Source organism: Dipodomys merriami, unplaced genomic scaffold (assembly GCF_024711535.1).
Source record: "Dipodomys merriami isolate MVZ:Mamm:240054 unplaced genomic scaffold, mDipMer1.0.p SCAF_21, whole genome shotgun sequence".
NCBI lineage: Eukaryota > Metazoa > Chordata > Mammalia > Rodentia > Heteromyidae > Dipodomys > Dipodomys merriami.
The window spans coordinates 7301815-7316134 of NW_027203493.1; the positions used below are offsets into that span (position 1 = coordinate 7301815).

General features: G+C 50.4%; 2 protein-coding genes across 6 annotated transcripts in view; one reads left to right on the forward strand and one right to left on the reverse strand.

Annotated features, from left to right (window-relative positions):
* Positions 1-351: 351 nt before the first annotated feature.
* On the forward strand, positions 352-11063 carry Arfgap2 (ARF GTPase activating protein 2). 2 transcript variants are annotated; one of them, XM_070032421.1, is made up of 17 exons: positions 352-506; positions 681-799; positions 1347-1419; positions 1928-2059; positions 2157-2237; positions 2995-3076; positions 3350-3406; positions 4046-4087; positions 4422-4474; positions 4903-5039; positions 5113-5244; positions 7382-7510; positions 7592-7726; positions 8693-8819; positions 8948-9041; positions 9161-9279; positions 9916-11063. In XM_070032421.1, exons 1-17 carry the CDS (start codon positions 435-437, stop codon positions 9934-9936), a joined length of 1605 nt encoding a protein of 534 aa, XP_069888522.1. In that variant the 5' UTR covers positions 352-434; the 3' UTR covers positions 9937-11063. The 2 variants fall into 2 exon arrangements, with proteins under 2 accessions (XP_069888522.1, XP_069888521.1); XM_070032420.1 differs by lacking the exon at positions 4046-4087 and having other exon boundaries at positions 353-506.
* Positions 11064-11075: 12 nt separating this feature from the next.
* Positions 11076-14320, reverse strand: part of Cstpp1 (centriolar satellite-associated tubulin polyglutamylase complex regulator 1) — a 158497-nt gene continuing 155252 nt past the window's right edge. For 2 of the 4 annotated variants that reach the window (XM_070032425.1, XM_070032422.1), the window contains exons 8-9: positions 13112-13175; positions 12110-12865 (exon numbers count right to left, since the gene is read on the reverse strand). In XM_070032425.1, the coding sequence (XP_069888526.1) occupies positions 12691-12865; positions 13112-13175 (239 nt within the window). In that variant the 3' untranslated portion in view covers positions 12110-12690. Of the gene's footprint in view, positions 11265-12109; positions 12866-13111; positions 13176-14320 lie in introns of those variants that run through there. The other 2 variants (XM_070032424.1, XM_070032423.1) reach the window with 2 other exon arrangements.

Consider the following 14320-nt stretch of genomic DNA (forward strand, 5'->3'; position numbering starts at 1 on the left):
GACCAGGAACGCTGGAAAGACTGTAATCAGTATGCATTCCTCACTGACAGGCCCAGGAACGCGCCCCGGCGGGGCACACTCCCCCGCAAGCAGCTCCAACTTCTAGGGGTCTGGGTGGCGCACGTGAGAAAGTTTGGCCCGGCCCACGCGCCGTCGTCGGCCGTGGCTGTTCATTGGCTCGAGCCGGCGCCGGCCTCGGCTGCTGATTGGCTCTGCGTGGCGGGGCGTGTACGCTCACGGCCATTGTGGAGCTCCCGGCTTTGACGTCATCTCGTGTTGCGCCCGCTGTTCATTGGTCCAGATCTGGTCGGCTCACCCCGCCCCTCGGCTGGCCTGGGTACTGCGGAGGCGGGTCAGATTAGCCCGCCTTCCCCTCCGCGGATTGGCCCGCGGCAGGACCCATCGGTCGCGGTTGTGTCTGGGAAGGAGAGAAAATGGCGGCGGAGCCGAGCAAGACCGAAATCCAGACTCTTTTTAAGAGGCTACGCGCAATTCCAACCAACAAGGTGCTAGGAGGGGTGGGGCGCGGGGCCTGGCGCGGCTGGGGTGAAGCCTCCTGCCCCTCTGGGTTTCGAGGGAGGGAGAAAGAAGGGCGGAGCTAGGCGGCTTTCCGGGGGGAGTCTCAGCGCCGGGCCTGGAATCGGGCCGCTGAACATTCGCTTATCGCCTCTTCCCTTCAGGCCTGTTTTGACTGCGGCGCCAAGAGTCCGAGTTGGGCCAGCATCACGTACGGTGTTTTCTTGTGCATTGACTGCTCCGGGGTGCACCGCTCCCTGGGCGTCCACCTCAGCTTTATCAGGTGAGCTCTCCGCGCACTGCTGGGTTGACGCCGGCCTGTGTGGTCAGCAGGCGAGGGCGGCCGCCTCGGCCTGGACCGCGCTGACTCGGGGGTTTGGAAACCTCCGAGCCGGGGGTTTGGTAGGTTCTGTGGGAAGGACCTGCCTGTGTGGGCCCTTTGCTATCTCTACCAGTAGAAAAATTATTTTCTTCAAGATCAAACTTGAAGCTGAATTTAGCTGCATTGACCCTGCTAGAGAGGTGGGGCCGAATTGGTCTCCAGTGGGAATGTGACCATCCTCAAGGGAAAAGACAAATCTGATTTCGTCTGCCTAAGAATGTGACCTTTTTTCACATCTGGGGAAATAATTAGTACCCTTTGGAGAAGGTGAATGAAGAACAAAACTTTCAAGCGCAGGGTAGAGTGGAGGAAATGGGGCAGTGACTGATTAATGTTTCCTGGACACCTACAGCAGCCCCAGGCTAAATGACAGGTGTGGGCCTGCCAGGGAAAGCATATGCTTGCTTCTGGTATTGGCTGTTAGATGACACACAGCCCTTGTACACAGGTCCACAGAGTTGGATTCAAACTGGAGCTGGTTGCAGCTGAGGTGTATGCAGGTTGGCGGCAATGCTAATGCGGTAAGGCTCCTCTTACCTAACCCCATCCCATTTTTTTTTTGTGCAAGACCCTGGGTACTCACTTTGCTGTGATTTTCTTGGGGATTCTCTCAGTTTCTCTGTTCGGAAGATTATCTGGTCTATAACACCACTATTGTATACACTCTTTTCTAAATGTCACAGCTTTTCTCAAAGGAAATTCAAAATAAGCTGAGCACATATTCTTGAGAAAAGGCCAAGGGCCTTGGGGCCTCCACAGTCATTGAGGTTTTTCCTGATACTTGGAAGGATGATGGGTATAACCTTACCTTGGGTAAGGTTGAGGCCTGGGTTCCATTCCTCGTCATCTCTGGGATAGGAAGTGGCATGGTGTTTTTTGCAAGAATTTTGGCAGAATTGTCTGCAAAACTGGTGGTGTCAATAACGTGTCATTCTGTATAATCTGTTATTGAGGGTTATCATACACAATACATTTTTTTACTCTGGTAAAATTTAACCAAATCGCACTCTTCTTTCCTTTGCTCTTCAGACAGCTTTTTTTCGCCAACATGGTTGCACAGCTAATGATGCCAATACCAAATATAATAGCCGAGCTGCACAGATGTACCGGGAGAAAATCAGGCAGCTGGGGAGTGCTGCCTTGGCTAGGCATGGTACCGATGTAAGTGCCTGTTTTGGACCTGGGCAGTGACATAGGCTTGTGTGTGTGAGGGGCAGTCTTCAGAGTTTTGTGTTTCATGGTATCTTCCTCCTACCAGCTTTGGATAGACAATCTGAGCAGTGCTCCTAGTCATTCTCCAGAGAAGAAGGACTCTGATTTCTTCACAGAACACACTCAGGTAAGTGCCTACAAGGGGTATTTTACCTGGTAGCCCTAGCCTTCTGTGATCATGTCCCTTTGCCTAGGTGTGATGTCTCAGAACATCTGAGGCCTACTGAGTTGATAACTGTTTCCTATTGAGTAGGACCAGCTGTTTTTTCTCTATGTAGGGGTGCCTTAGAAATGAACTTCTGAGCAGTGGGTTAGCAGAGCGAGAAGCAGCTTCTTAACAGTTGAGGAGATCTCAGGGGCCCCAGACAACATTTTCTAGATATCCCAGAAGGGCACTGTAATTAGGGACAAAAAGAAAATTCCATCCCTGTGACCCACCTCTGTGAGAAAAGCTACCCTCTTGGCACTCAGTGTGAAATCCCTCTTTGACTTGGCATTTCTTTGATGTAGCCAAGTCATCTAATATGTCAAACCTCAGTTTCTACAATGGAGACATAGCTTTCTCATAGGGCTCATTGTGAGTAAATGTATTTGTACATGAGCAGCCCTAAGACTTGGTGCATAGTGAGTACCTGAGAGTTTGTTAGCAGATTTTTCAATTAGGGGAATGGGCTCAGGCTATAAACACCTAGGGTGTGGTGACAGTGGGCTGGTTTGCTGTATGTTCATTTCCTGGTTAAGTAGCGATTGTAGTTTTACCTGCTAACTTCTAGGCTCTTTCCGCATGGCTAGGAGTGGGGTTTCATATTCACAAGGTACTTGCTGGTGTTTGGTGCTTCTTGCTAGCAGGAATGGCTCACTGAGGCTTCTGGCCACCTTTGCAGCCTCCTTCCTGGGATGCACCAGCCACTGAGCCTTCAGGGATGCAGCAGCCAGCCCCGTCTGCAGAGAGCAGTGGTCTGGCACGTGAGTTCAGCCAACGTTCCAACCAAGTGTCCTGGCCTTGGATAAGGATTCAGGGCTAAGAAGGGGATGCTTGCATGTGTTGGGGTGGGGAGGGTGTCTTTCTGTAACCTTGGGTGGAATGGGGTTCATTTTGGTACTTGGAGGAAGTGGTGGGGATGTGTCTTTGGGTGGCAGTCTGAAGAAACCCAGTGACTCTTGTCCTATTATTTCCTTTAAGGAGAAGTTGCAGGATTCTGGGAGCCTTATACTTAACTCCTGTCATTTCATCCACAGAGCCTGAGCTTGGCCCCAACACTGACCTCCTGGGAACCTCCCCTAAAGCCTCTCTGGGTCAGTATGTTAGCTAGTGGGCGTGTGGTGGTTGGGAGAAGGTGGGCCCCATGTGTTCTTTCTAGATCTCTGCTGCCTGGGTCATGTGGACTGAGGTCAGAGGAGACAGCATCTGATCTCTCTGGGGTGGTGACTGTAATTGACTTCAGAGCCAGACCGTTTGAGCTGACAAACCTGGATGTGGAACCCGGTCTATCAAAAGTGTGGGGAGGAGAGCATGGGACCAGGTCCTTGTCCTTGTTGTCAGGCAGGGCTGGCTTGTCAGTTGTTTCATGAGGTGTGGGGACAGCTCTGAGTTGCTGATGGCTCGAGGAGACATTGTCCTTTCAAAGCTATTTCCTGGCCTGTCCATTAGTGCTTTCATATTCTTTTTTTTTTTTTTTTGGGTCTGGTCGTGGGCCCATATTCTTTGTTTAGTGGCCTTCAGACTTGGTTAAGGTAAACAGTCCTTTCACCGACCTTGGTTTGTTCTGTTGACTCTTGGGGGTTGGGGCAGGAAGCCAGCAGAGTAACTATCCGAGTAGTGATCCCATGAGAAGACTGGCATAGCTTGTTTTGAAGCAGGCTTTCTGAGCTTAGGAGCTGTATAAAGGTTCTGGGGAGGGCTTCATGTTAGCTACAAGTCTGTTTTTCCTCCAGGGTCCATGTATCTGTCAGCTAAAGGGGCTCCTCCTGCCAGAGGTAACCGGCAGCTGCTTGGGGAGCCAGCTCCCTGCTCAAAAGCTGAGGCTAGTGTTTAGCACCTGCCTGCCTAACAGTTTTCACTTTGGTTCTGGGACTTTGTCTTTGGTTCTTCAGGTCTAGGTTCCTGTTGCAACCTGCTGGGAGTTAAGAGGCTCCCCTAACCCTGTGTGTCTTTGGCCTGGATACCCTTGGTTAGAACTCAAGGCAGCTTTGCCTTCCTCTGCCTGAAGTTGTTCTTCTTGGATGCTCTTGCCGTGAAGCTGCATGGTGTGGACTGAGCTGCTGCCTCCGACCTTCCTTTGTCCTCATGCCCACCCTCTTTCCCACACAGAACTGAAAAGCTCCATCATTGGCAAGAAGAAGCCCGCTGCTGCTAAGAAAGGGGTAAGTGGGCAGAGGCAGTATGGTAAAGTGGTTAGGAGCTCATGTGGACCTGGGTTTACCTGCTGACCTAACCACATGCTGACTATATGACTCCTGCAGCGGCACTTGTCTGACCTTGTCTGTGAGGAGGATTTAAAGATGTGTATCTTCAGGGTTCTGGGGGCAGTTGATGAGGCTGAATACATCTAGGACTTAGAGTTCTTGGCTCACAGCAGGCTTTGGTGAGCATTAACTGTTGTCCTCATTCTCTGCAGCCTTTGTGGGGTTTGTGAAGCATGTCATCCCCAGCTCCAGCTTCAGTAGATCAAATTCTTTTAGCCATACTCATTAGGCTTCTGTTTCTGACCCTAAACATTAAGAAAGATCCTTCCTTGTGTGGGAGAGGAAACTGGCTGGCAAGGTCCCATATCACGTGGTTCTCTCTCCAGCTGGGTGCCAAGAAAGGCCTAGGGGCCCAGAAGGTGAGCAACCAGAGCTTCACTGAGATTGAACGGCAGGCCCAGGTGGCAGAGAAGCTCCGTGAGCAGCAAGCAGCTGATGCCAAGAAGCAGGCGGAAGAGTCTATGTGCGTGTTTGCTGGCTTGAGTGGGGGTAGGTAGTAACCTGGATACCACCTTCTGACTGTTAATTCCCTCCAGGGTTGCCTCCATGCGTCTGGCCTACCAGGAACTTCAGATTGATCGCAAGAAGGAAGAGAAAAAGCTACAGAATCTTGAAGGGAAGAAACGTGAGCAGGCAGAGAGACTGGGCATGGGCTTGGTATCCAGAAGGTGAGATAGCCCTGAGTGTGGCAGGAAACTGCCATTGTTTTAGGGTCTTGAGAGCAATTCAGAATCCCGTGTTTTAGTCTTTGTATGGGGCTTGGCTTGGTATCCAGTAGGTATGTGGTCTAGAAGTACTGGTTTCATGAGCAATTAGGATCACATTATTCCTTATTCCTGTACATTCTAGAGACTAGTGTGAAGGGCACAAGTGGTGAGACTATTTTATTTACTTATTTTTGCTAAATCTGGGGCTTGAACTTGCCTGGGCGCTGTCCCTGAGCTTTATTGCTCAAGGCTATCGCTCTACCACTTGAGTCACAGCACCACTTCCATAGTCATTGTGCTGTACTTCTCTGAAACAACATAGACTGGCTGGGTATTGTCACTAGTATATTCGTAGCAATCAGCAAAACAATTGTAATCCTGGAAAGGGACTGAGGTCCTCTTCCCTGTTACATTCATAGAGGAATGACTGGATTAAAGAACCTGTTTTTTGTTTTTTGGCAGGGTCTATATAGCCAAGGCTGGCCTCCAATTTGTTATTGTTCTACCTCAGCCTCCTCGGTGATGGGATTACAAGTATATGCCTCCATACCTGGTTGCTTTTCTTTTCTTTTTTTTTCTTACTGTGGAAAAATATTACTTAAATTCAGCTAACCTATTTAAAATCCAGTTTTAAAATACTTTACCATCTCTCCCTTCCTCCTTCCTCTGTTTTCCTTGTTTGTGGTGGTCCTGGGTTGTAGAGCCTCATCCTTGCCAGGAAGTTTTGTGTTTTGTTTTTTTTCTTTTTCTTTTTTTGTGCCAGCCCTAGGGCTTGAACTCAGGACCTGGGTACTCTGAACTTTTTTGCTCAAGGTTAGTACTCTACACTTGAGTTCACAGCTCCACTTCTGGCTTTTTTGCTGGTTAATTGGAGATTAGAGTCTCATGGACTTTCCACTTGGGCTGGCTGTGATTCCCAAATCTCAGCCTCCTGATTACAGGTGTGAGCTACCGGTGCCAGCAAAGCAGCTTTTCTAATGAATTTATTAGAATCAAATTAATCCTGAAAGTGCCTTAAGCCTGATAGAAGACTCAGGTATCAAGAGTTGAACTGCCCATACCTACTTCCTGGGAACACCAGCAGACCAAAATAGTGCCTGAGCTAAATGATATGCTAGGAAATGTTCTCTTTTTTCTCCTTTTTTTTTTTTTGTCGGTCATGGGGCTTGAACTGTGGGTCTGGGCGTTGTCCCTCAGTTCTTCAGCTCAAGGTGATCGCTCTACCACTTGAGCCACAGCGCCACTTCTAGTTTTCTAGTGGTTTATTGGAGATAAGAGTCTCACAGACTTTCCTGCCCCGGGCTGGCTTTGAACCGAGATCCTCAGATCTCAGCCTCCCTGAGTAGCTAGGATTATAGGCGTGAGCCACTGGCGCCCGGCTCTCCTTTCTTTTTTATTCTTTTATTAAAGAGCTAGAATATAACATCATTGTTCTGGGAATTTTTCATGCTCTCCTTTGTTCCCTGTCTCGGGGAAGGATATGGTTTATGTGTAGCAAGGCTGGGAGCTGGTGTTAGGAGTGCACAGTTAGATACATAAATAGAGGTGGAAAGAGAACACTCTTATTTGGTATTCAGTGTTGTTAAAATGTTAACTACCAGCAGACCACAGTCCAGGAAGCTCTGTTGGAAAAACAAAGCTGATGGGTTTTTTGTTTGTTTGTTTTTTGTTTTGGGGTCCGGTTGTGGGGCCTGAACTCTGGGTCTGGGCACTGTCCCTCAGCGCTTCAGCTCAAGGCGCTAGCGCTCTACCACTTGAGCCACAGCGCCACTTCTGGCTTTTTTCTTTTTGCTTATGTGGTGCTGAGGAATTGAACCCAGGGCCTCAGGCATGCAAGGCAAGCGCTCTACCACTGAGGCAAGTGCTCTACCACTGAGCCACCTTCCCAGCCCCCAAAGCTGATGTTTTTGACCCTTCCAAGATATGCTCCCCAGGTCACCACACACACAGTGCCCCATCCCTCTGCTGGACTTGTTCTAATGCTATGCACAGGCGGAGAGCAGGCTCTGGATGATGTCCAAGGTAGCAGATGGCTGCTCTTGTGCAGTGACTCAGATTCTTACCTCCAGCCTCACATCAGCTCTATTCTCCTACACAGCTCTGTTTCCCACTCGGTGCTGTCTGAGATGCAGGTGATTGAGCAGGAAACACCAGTGAGTGCAAAGTCCTCCCGCTCTCAGCTAGACTTGTTTGATGATGTTGGAACTTTTGCCTCTGGACCTCCAAAGTAAGACTATTATTGGGGCTTAGGCTTGGTTTCTTTGTTCTTCTCCTCAGGCTTCTCTGAGCCATTTTGCTGTCTCTTTAGGTACAAGGACAACCCCTTTTCCTTGGGGGAAACTTTTGGTTCCCGCTGGGATACAGATGGAGCTTGGGGTGTGGACCGAGTAGAGGAAAAGGAGCCAGAAGTGACGATCTCGAGCATCCGGCCTGTTTCTGAAAGGTACAGTGGTCTAGGTCAGCCCTGTCCTATAGAACTTTTGTGGTGATGACAGTGTTTTGTGTCTATACAATATAGTGATCCCTAGCTAGGTGACCATTGAGGGGCCCTGAAAATGCTAGTGTGGCTGAAGAACTGAATATAAGTAGCCACAGTGGTAAATGGCTGCTTCATTGGCCAGTTCAGTAATCCTACTTGACTTAAACTGTGACTTATCATAGAGTTTGGCAGGCTCTTTAGCTTGGGATCTGTTTCTATGGTGGGAGGGTCCTGCTTTTCACTTCAGTCCTGACTTCCCTTGAAAGGCTCTGTGCCTCTAGTCTTCATCTTACTGTTTAATTGTAGTGCTGGGGATCGAGCTTAGAGCCTTGCACATTCTAGACACCAGCACATGCTCTGCCAATAAGCTATACTCCCAGCCCTTCCTTCCCCCCAATTTTTTTAAACCTTATTCCATCTTAATGTGGACAGTGTTTTGTTGGTAAATTATTTTCAGACCATCCATTTGAAAAATGGTGATATAAATAGACCCAGGGTTGTTGAAAGGATTAAATATAATGCAGAAATCCTAGCCCGGAGCCTGCACTAGAACAGGAGTGGCCATGGCCACATGTAGATGCTCCTGATTTTGGAGGGAGTACTAATAGTAATCATGGCACAAGAGTCTAGGTGTAAGCCCAGGCAAACTGAACCATGTGGTCACCCCATTGCTAGGAAGAGTAAGTGTCTAGGGGTAAGGTAGCAGTGGTTTGGAGCTGAATCCCAGGGCCCTCCATATTCTACAGGTCTGCATAGTGTAACTTGTACTCTTTATGCCTTGTCTTCAGTGTAGATAAGAGAGGGCCCTTGAGGGTCAGAACCACAGACAAAATAGGGCATGGCAAGCATGGGCAGAAGGCTGTTGGTCTTTTGTGTGTGTGTCTCTCCTCTGCTTCTCCTGATGGGAGATCCTCCACATCTGTCCCTCAGAGCCACAAACCGGAGAGAAGTGGAGAGTCGGAGTTCAGGCCTCGAGTCCAGTGAAGCTCGTCAGAAATTCGCAGGAGCTAAAGCCATTTCATCTGACATGTTCTTTGGGCGAGAGGTAGATTCTGAGGTGAGTAGAGTTGTGTTTCTGGCAGCAGCATGGAGAAACAAAGAGCTTCCCTGCCTCTGCTTTGGATGTTAGGAGTTCTTGTGTCATTGGCCAAAGCATCTTAAAGCCTTGCTGTTTTTTCAATGCAGTATGAAGCCAGGTCTCGGCTACAGCAGCTCTCGGGCAGCAGCGCCATCAGCTCTTCAGACCTCTTCGGGGACATGGATGGAGCTCATGGAGGAGGTGGGACCTTGATGGGGTGGTAGGCACTCTGCATGGCCTGTTAGCCAGCTGGAGGGGCCCTATAGACTGGGAAGAGCTTCCTGCAGGGCCCTGGATCACCTATCCCCTTGATTTCACAGGAAGTGTATCTCTGGGGAATGTGCTCCCTACAGCTGACATCGCCCAGTTTAAGCAGGGTGTCAAGTCTGTGGCTGGCAAGATGGCTGTGCTGGCCAATGGTGTGATGAATTCTTTGCAGGTAAGACTGGGTTGCTGCACCTGTGAAAGAGACCTAAGCAGTAGTGCTTGGATATTTGCCTTCTACTCTTTCATATACTAGTCCTGGGTAGCCACTGAGAGCATTTGCTTTCCTTTGAGAGGCAGCTCTCTTTCAGCCCTAAACAGGGCTGGACCTCTCCCTTCTGTACTGACTTTCCATGGCTTTCTTCTCCCTCTTAGCTTCCATGAGTGCTGTGTGCCACCCCTTGCCCCAGCACTCCCCAGTACTCTGTGGGCACTCAGCCCTCTGCTGCTCCACTTCTGCAGCAAGGTTCCATTGGGGAGGGCCTTGCACTTGCTAGGCAGGCACTTTACACTTGAGCTGTATACTTCTAGGTCCTTTTTACATTCACCGATTACCTTGAAGGCAGACTCTTTTGCTTTATGCCCAGGCTGGCCAAGGCAGCAGTCCTTCATCTTGTACTTCCCCATCCCCATCACGATGCTCAGCCATTGTTCTTCCCCATGCCCACCTTTTGATTGAGATGGAGCCTTGAAAACTCTTTGCCTGGGTGCCTCAAGCCATAATCCCTTGACCTCCACTTCCAGGCAGCTAGGATTATAGGCTGGAGCCACCTGTCTGGCTAACTTTGTTTTTTCTTCTCCTTACTCCCAGGATCGCTATGGTTCCTACTGACCCCAGGCTCCGTGGCTCAGGCCTGTAGTGGTGACAGCAGCAAGAAGTCCATGATTCCCAGGCCAGGGCTGCTTGCCTTGTGGAAGCTGCGATGTGTCACTTTCTGTGTGTGCTGTGTGAGTGGGGTGGCTTTGGAGGATCTTGGGCAAGGGAAATGGTCATCATCAGCCTATGGATTGAGTCCCTATTTTCATCCCCTCGCCCTCTCCCCATGCTAGTGTCCTTCCAGTCCTGCCTCACAGCTGCTGCTCACTTGGCCTGCTGCACAGGGAGGGGAGGGTTCCTTCAGGGTGGCTGATTCTGGTTACAGTTCTTCCCCTAATAGGGAAGGCACAATGCTTTTGCAGGCTGTAGGATCCTTCTAGGTGGTCTGGAGGCCGAAGCCTCCGTCCTCCAGAGATGGGGAGGCCTAGCAAGGGTTCTGTTAGGTACCAGCCCCAGGGAGAGGCTCTGAACTGTTGCCACTAGCAACCTCTTCTGGGTACCAGGAAAAGACATGGGAAGGAAAGACCTTTGGGCCTTACTAAGGGCTAGAAACTTACCGACATCTGAGTTTCATTTGGGATCAGCCTGAAGGCCTGAGTGATCTGTCTCTGCTTCATGTGGAGCTGACTTTTGCTAGGGGCCTCATAACACTTCCCTACCATAATGGTGGGCCATGGATCCTTGTCCATGCCTGAGACTGACCCCTCTTTCCCTGGTTGGGGCCATGGTGGGTGGGTGTCATCTGCTGTGTCCCGACTGGGTGCTGTGAGTCTGTCACTGGCATGGGAGGCTGAAGGCATGATAGACAGCAGCGGGTTCCTGGGGCTCAGCTTTCTTCCTCTGCATCATCCTGGGCCGAGGGTGGCCTGAACGGCATCCCATCCTTGAGAGCTTGAAGGGCCTGCAGCGAGCCTCACCCTTTGGCAGCTGAGCCATGCACTGTGTCATCCGTGGTGCCATCTTCCCCTGCCACGCCGGGAAGCAGACTGGGCCCCCTACTCGAGGTTCGCAGGTTGGACTTCCAGGCAACACAAACCACTCTTCCCCATCCCTCCCCCAGAGGGACATAACTTTCTTTCAGGACTGTTTGTATTGAAACAAAGTGGTGTCAAAATAAAGCCCCCACGGGGCCCTGTGGGTCAGTGTCCTCTCCATTCTGCCTCCCTGCCCAGTGTGGCCCCGCTCACTCTCTGGGCTCCCACCGATACAGGTTGGGCGTTGGTGCCGAAGCTGAGGGCACTCTCTCCAGGGCCTCCAGCTTGTCTCTTCTCTGAAAGTCAAAGTCCCCTGGCTCCTCGCCCCTGTGCTGCCGTGCGGTCCGGTGCAGCCTCGACCTCACCACCCTGTTGCACGCGGAGGAAAGAGCTGGTGTTAGTTGGCCCTCCGGTTCTCCTGCAGAGATCATGACTGAGGGCTGGCAAGCATCCTTGCAGGCCTGCTCCTCACCACAACAGGAGGCATAGCTCGGACAGGTTCCTCGGAGTTGAAAAAAGTATTTTAAGTATTCAGACCTAAATGAGAGCCTGTTAAATCCTAGAAGAGTAGATGTTTGTGTAGAGCCTTCTGGATGGGCCATCCCTTTCCTTACAGGAGCCTCTGCAACATCTTTTTTTCCCCAGATCCACAGAAGTTGAGGGTTAGAAAGGAAAGTGGAAGCCGTGGGATCAAGCCCATAGAGGCCTGTCTGGGCACAGAGAAGCTCAGGAAAGTGTGTGCCTCCTGTGGTGACTGGCAGCCTGCTTTGCCAGGGCTTCTGGGTGGGTTTCTCTTTCTATGAAGATTCTCTTCCCCTTCAAGGAAGTTGAAGATCACCTGCCTTTCCTTCACCTAGTCTTCGGAAACCTGTAGGCCTCAGCCTGCTAGCCACTCCTCTACCTGGCTCCACCAGGGTCTTTCCAGATTTCTATTCACATCACAGCTGCATTCACATACATGCCCTAGCCCTTGAGTGTTTAGTGAAACCCTGGCTAGAAGGCCATGCAGTAACAATGCAGTGTGGTCAGGGCCTTGAGAATCTATGGGAATCTGGCCTTGAGCCTTCTAGGCTATTTCTGAAGGTCATTCCAGCTGTGCACACCTCTGAGCAGCGGATTTCACTAGGCTGAAGTGGTTCACCAAGCCCGTTGTCCCATCATTCCAGAAAAGCACCCAGACCCCAACCTCCCCTTTCCCTTCCCTCAGCCTGGTGCCTTTAGACTCACCACTTAGCAGACACAAGGGACTTTATTCATTTCACAGATTTGCTATTAGACACAGGAGACTCGAAGCAGGCTTTGCAAGTGAACTTTCTGCCCACCCTTCTTTCTACTGTCATGACTAGTGACTGATTTTTCCAGCAGAAGGCCACAGTTGGTATCTTCCCAGTATTGCTCTCAGGTGTCATCCTTGATGGAGCCAGGCTATTTGTTATGGTTCTCCCTTATAAGAAGTGTTAAGGGATGAACCTTATCAAGGGACTAGCAGAGAAAAGAGGTAAGGGGGACTGCCAACAAAAGGCTTAGGGCAAGTCCCTTTCCCAGTGATGACAGATGACCTCAGGATAGTCTGTCAGCTTAAGTCCAAAGGATGACAGTGCCAGAGAGAGCAGGCTATAAAATTGCTAGGTCACTGCTTGGCTTGGCTGATGATTGAACTGGCAGGCCTCTGTGGCTGTTCAGCTTTTCTGCCAGCAGAGGGCAGCACAGCAAGGCGCTAGAGGAGGTTAGGTGGGGTACCATGGATTGGATGGGAGAGCAAGGTACCGGGTGAAAGCAAGGCCTTTCAGATTCCTCAAGTCTCAGACTCATCTGTCTCTTCAGTGGAGCCATCGCTCTCTGCATCCACTTTGCGAGGGTGATGGAGAGGCCTCCAGGGGGAGCCAACCCGGGAAGGGGTCCGGGAAGGCAGGTAGCCGGCCTCTGGAGTGGCAGTGATCGGATTGACCAGGCCTGGGACCTGCACCAGCCTGAAGAAGGGAAGAACCTGGAGGGCAGTGAGGTGCTTCCTATCCAGAAACTAGAACCTTCAGGTTCCCTCTTGTATCTGAACATCCATCACCCATGGACTCAGGATACCTTGGGCCTCTGTTGTTCCTCCCCTCCCCCAGCCCTTCCTAATGCAGGATGTTACAGACAAGTGCCCAGTGGGGCACAGCCATGTCTGACTGAGGTTAGGCTCCCACAAAGGAGCATTTCCCCAACTTGACACTTACAGCCGTTCCAGCTCCTCATCCATGGCTGGGTCATGCATCAGGTCTCCCTTGTCAGGTAAAGCTCCTAGGAGATAATGGGAAAGGGATGTGTGTTTGCAGAGGGCGGGGAGGGGGGAGAGGGGCGGCATCTGACAACCTGAGGGTTCTTCAACCAGGCAATAGATCCTTCATGCTCCTTATATTCATGTCTGCCTACTCTGTTGACCCTGAGAGGGCTGATTTCAAATGAGGGGAAGACAGCTAGCAGCCAATAACCTACCCTGGGGCAGGAAGCAGAGGTGACAAGAAGACATCCCCAGAGAGTGTCATCCTGTTCCAAGATGAGCTCTGAGCTACGTTTTCTTTTCCTTTTTTTTTTTTTTGCCAATCATGGGGCCTGAACTCTGGGTCTGGGCGCTGTCCCTCAGCTCTTCAGCTCAAGGCTAGCTCTCTACCACTGGAGCCACAGCGCCACTTCCGGCTTTTCCTGTTTATGTGGTGCTGAGGAATCGAACCCAGGGCCTCATGCTTGCAAGGCAAGCACTCTACCGCTGAGCCACCTTCCCAGCCCCCTGAGCTACGTTTTCTTCTTGAGGTCCCATGTATTGGTTCCAAGGGGTTTGGCCCAGGCTAACCCAAAAGTCAGAAGTGATCCAAAAGTAGGGAAACATTTAGATACAGTTCAAAGTTCAAAAAAACCAAAATCAATCTTTGGCCCTGAAGAAACTGCCCCAATCTAAAGTCTTACTACAATCTTGTGGCATTTTTTTGTTTTGTTTTGGGTTTTTTGTTTGTTTGTTTGTTTGCTGCAGATGGAGAGTTTAAAGGGAAGAAGAATGTGGTAGGAAGGGGAAGCTGAAGTTCACACAGGAAGATTCTCATGAGCAAATGGTTGAGGGAAAACAGCTTAAGATGCTATTCTCCAGAAAGATTTGAGGTTATGTTTACATATCTGACAGGTTTTTTTTTTTTTTTTGTCTGCCAGAACTGGGCCTTAATTTATGGCTTGGCTTCATGCTCTTGCTCTGCTTTTTCACTCATGGCTGGCATTCATGCATCCAGTCCCATTGTTTCTAACCTTTCTAGATGGTGCTTCCCGGCCTCTTTTGCTCTTACTGATTTTCAAACTCACTGTCCCATGGAGCTTCTCATTTTTTGGGGGGGGGGTTCCCCTGGGGACAAAGGAAATGGCTATTTACTCCTCCACAGTTGGCTCCAACCAGGGTTTTT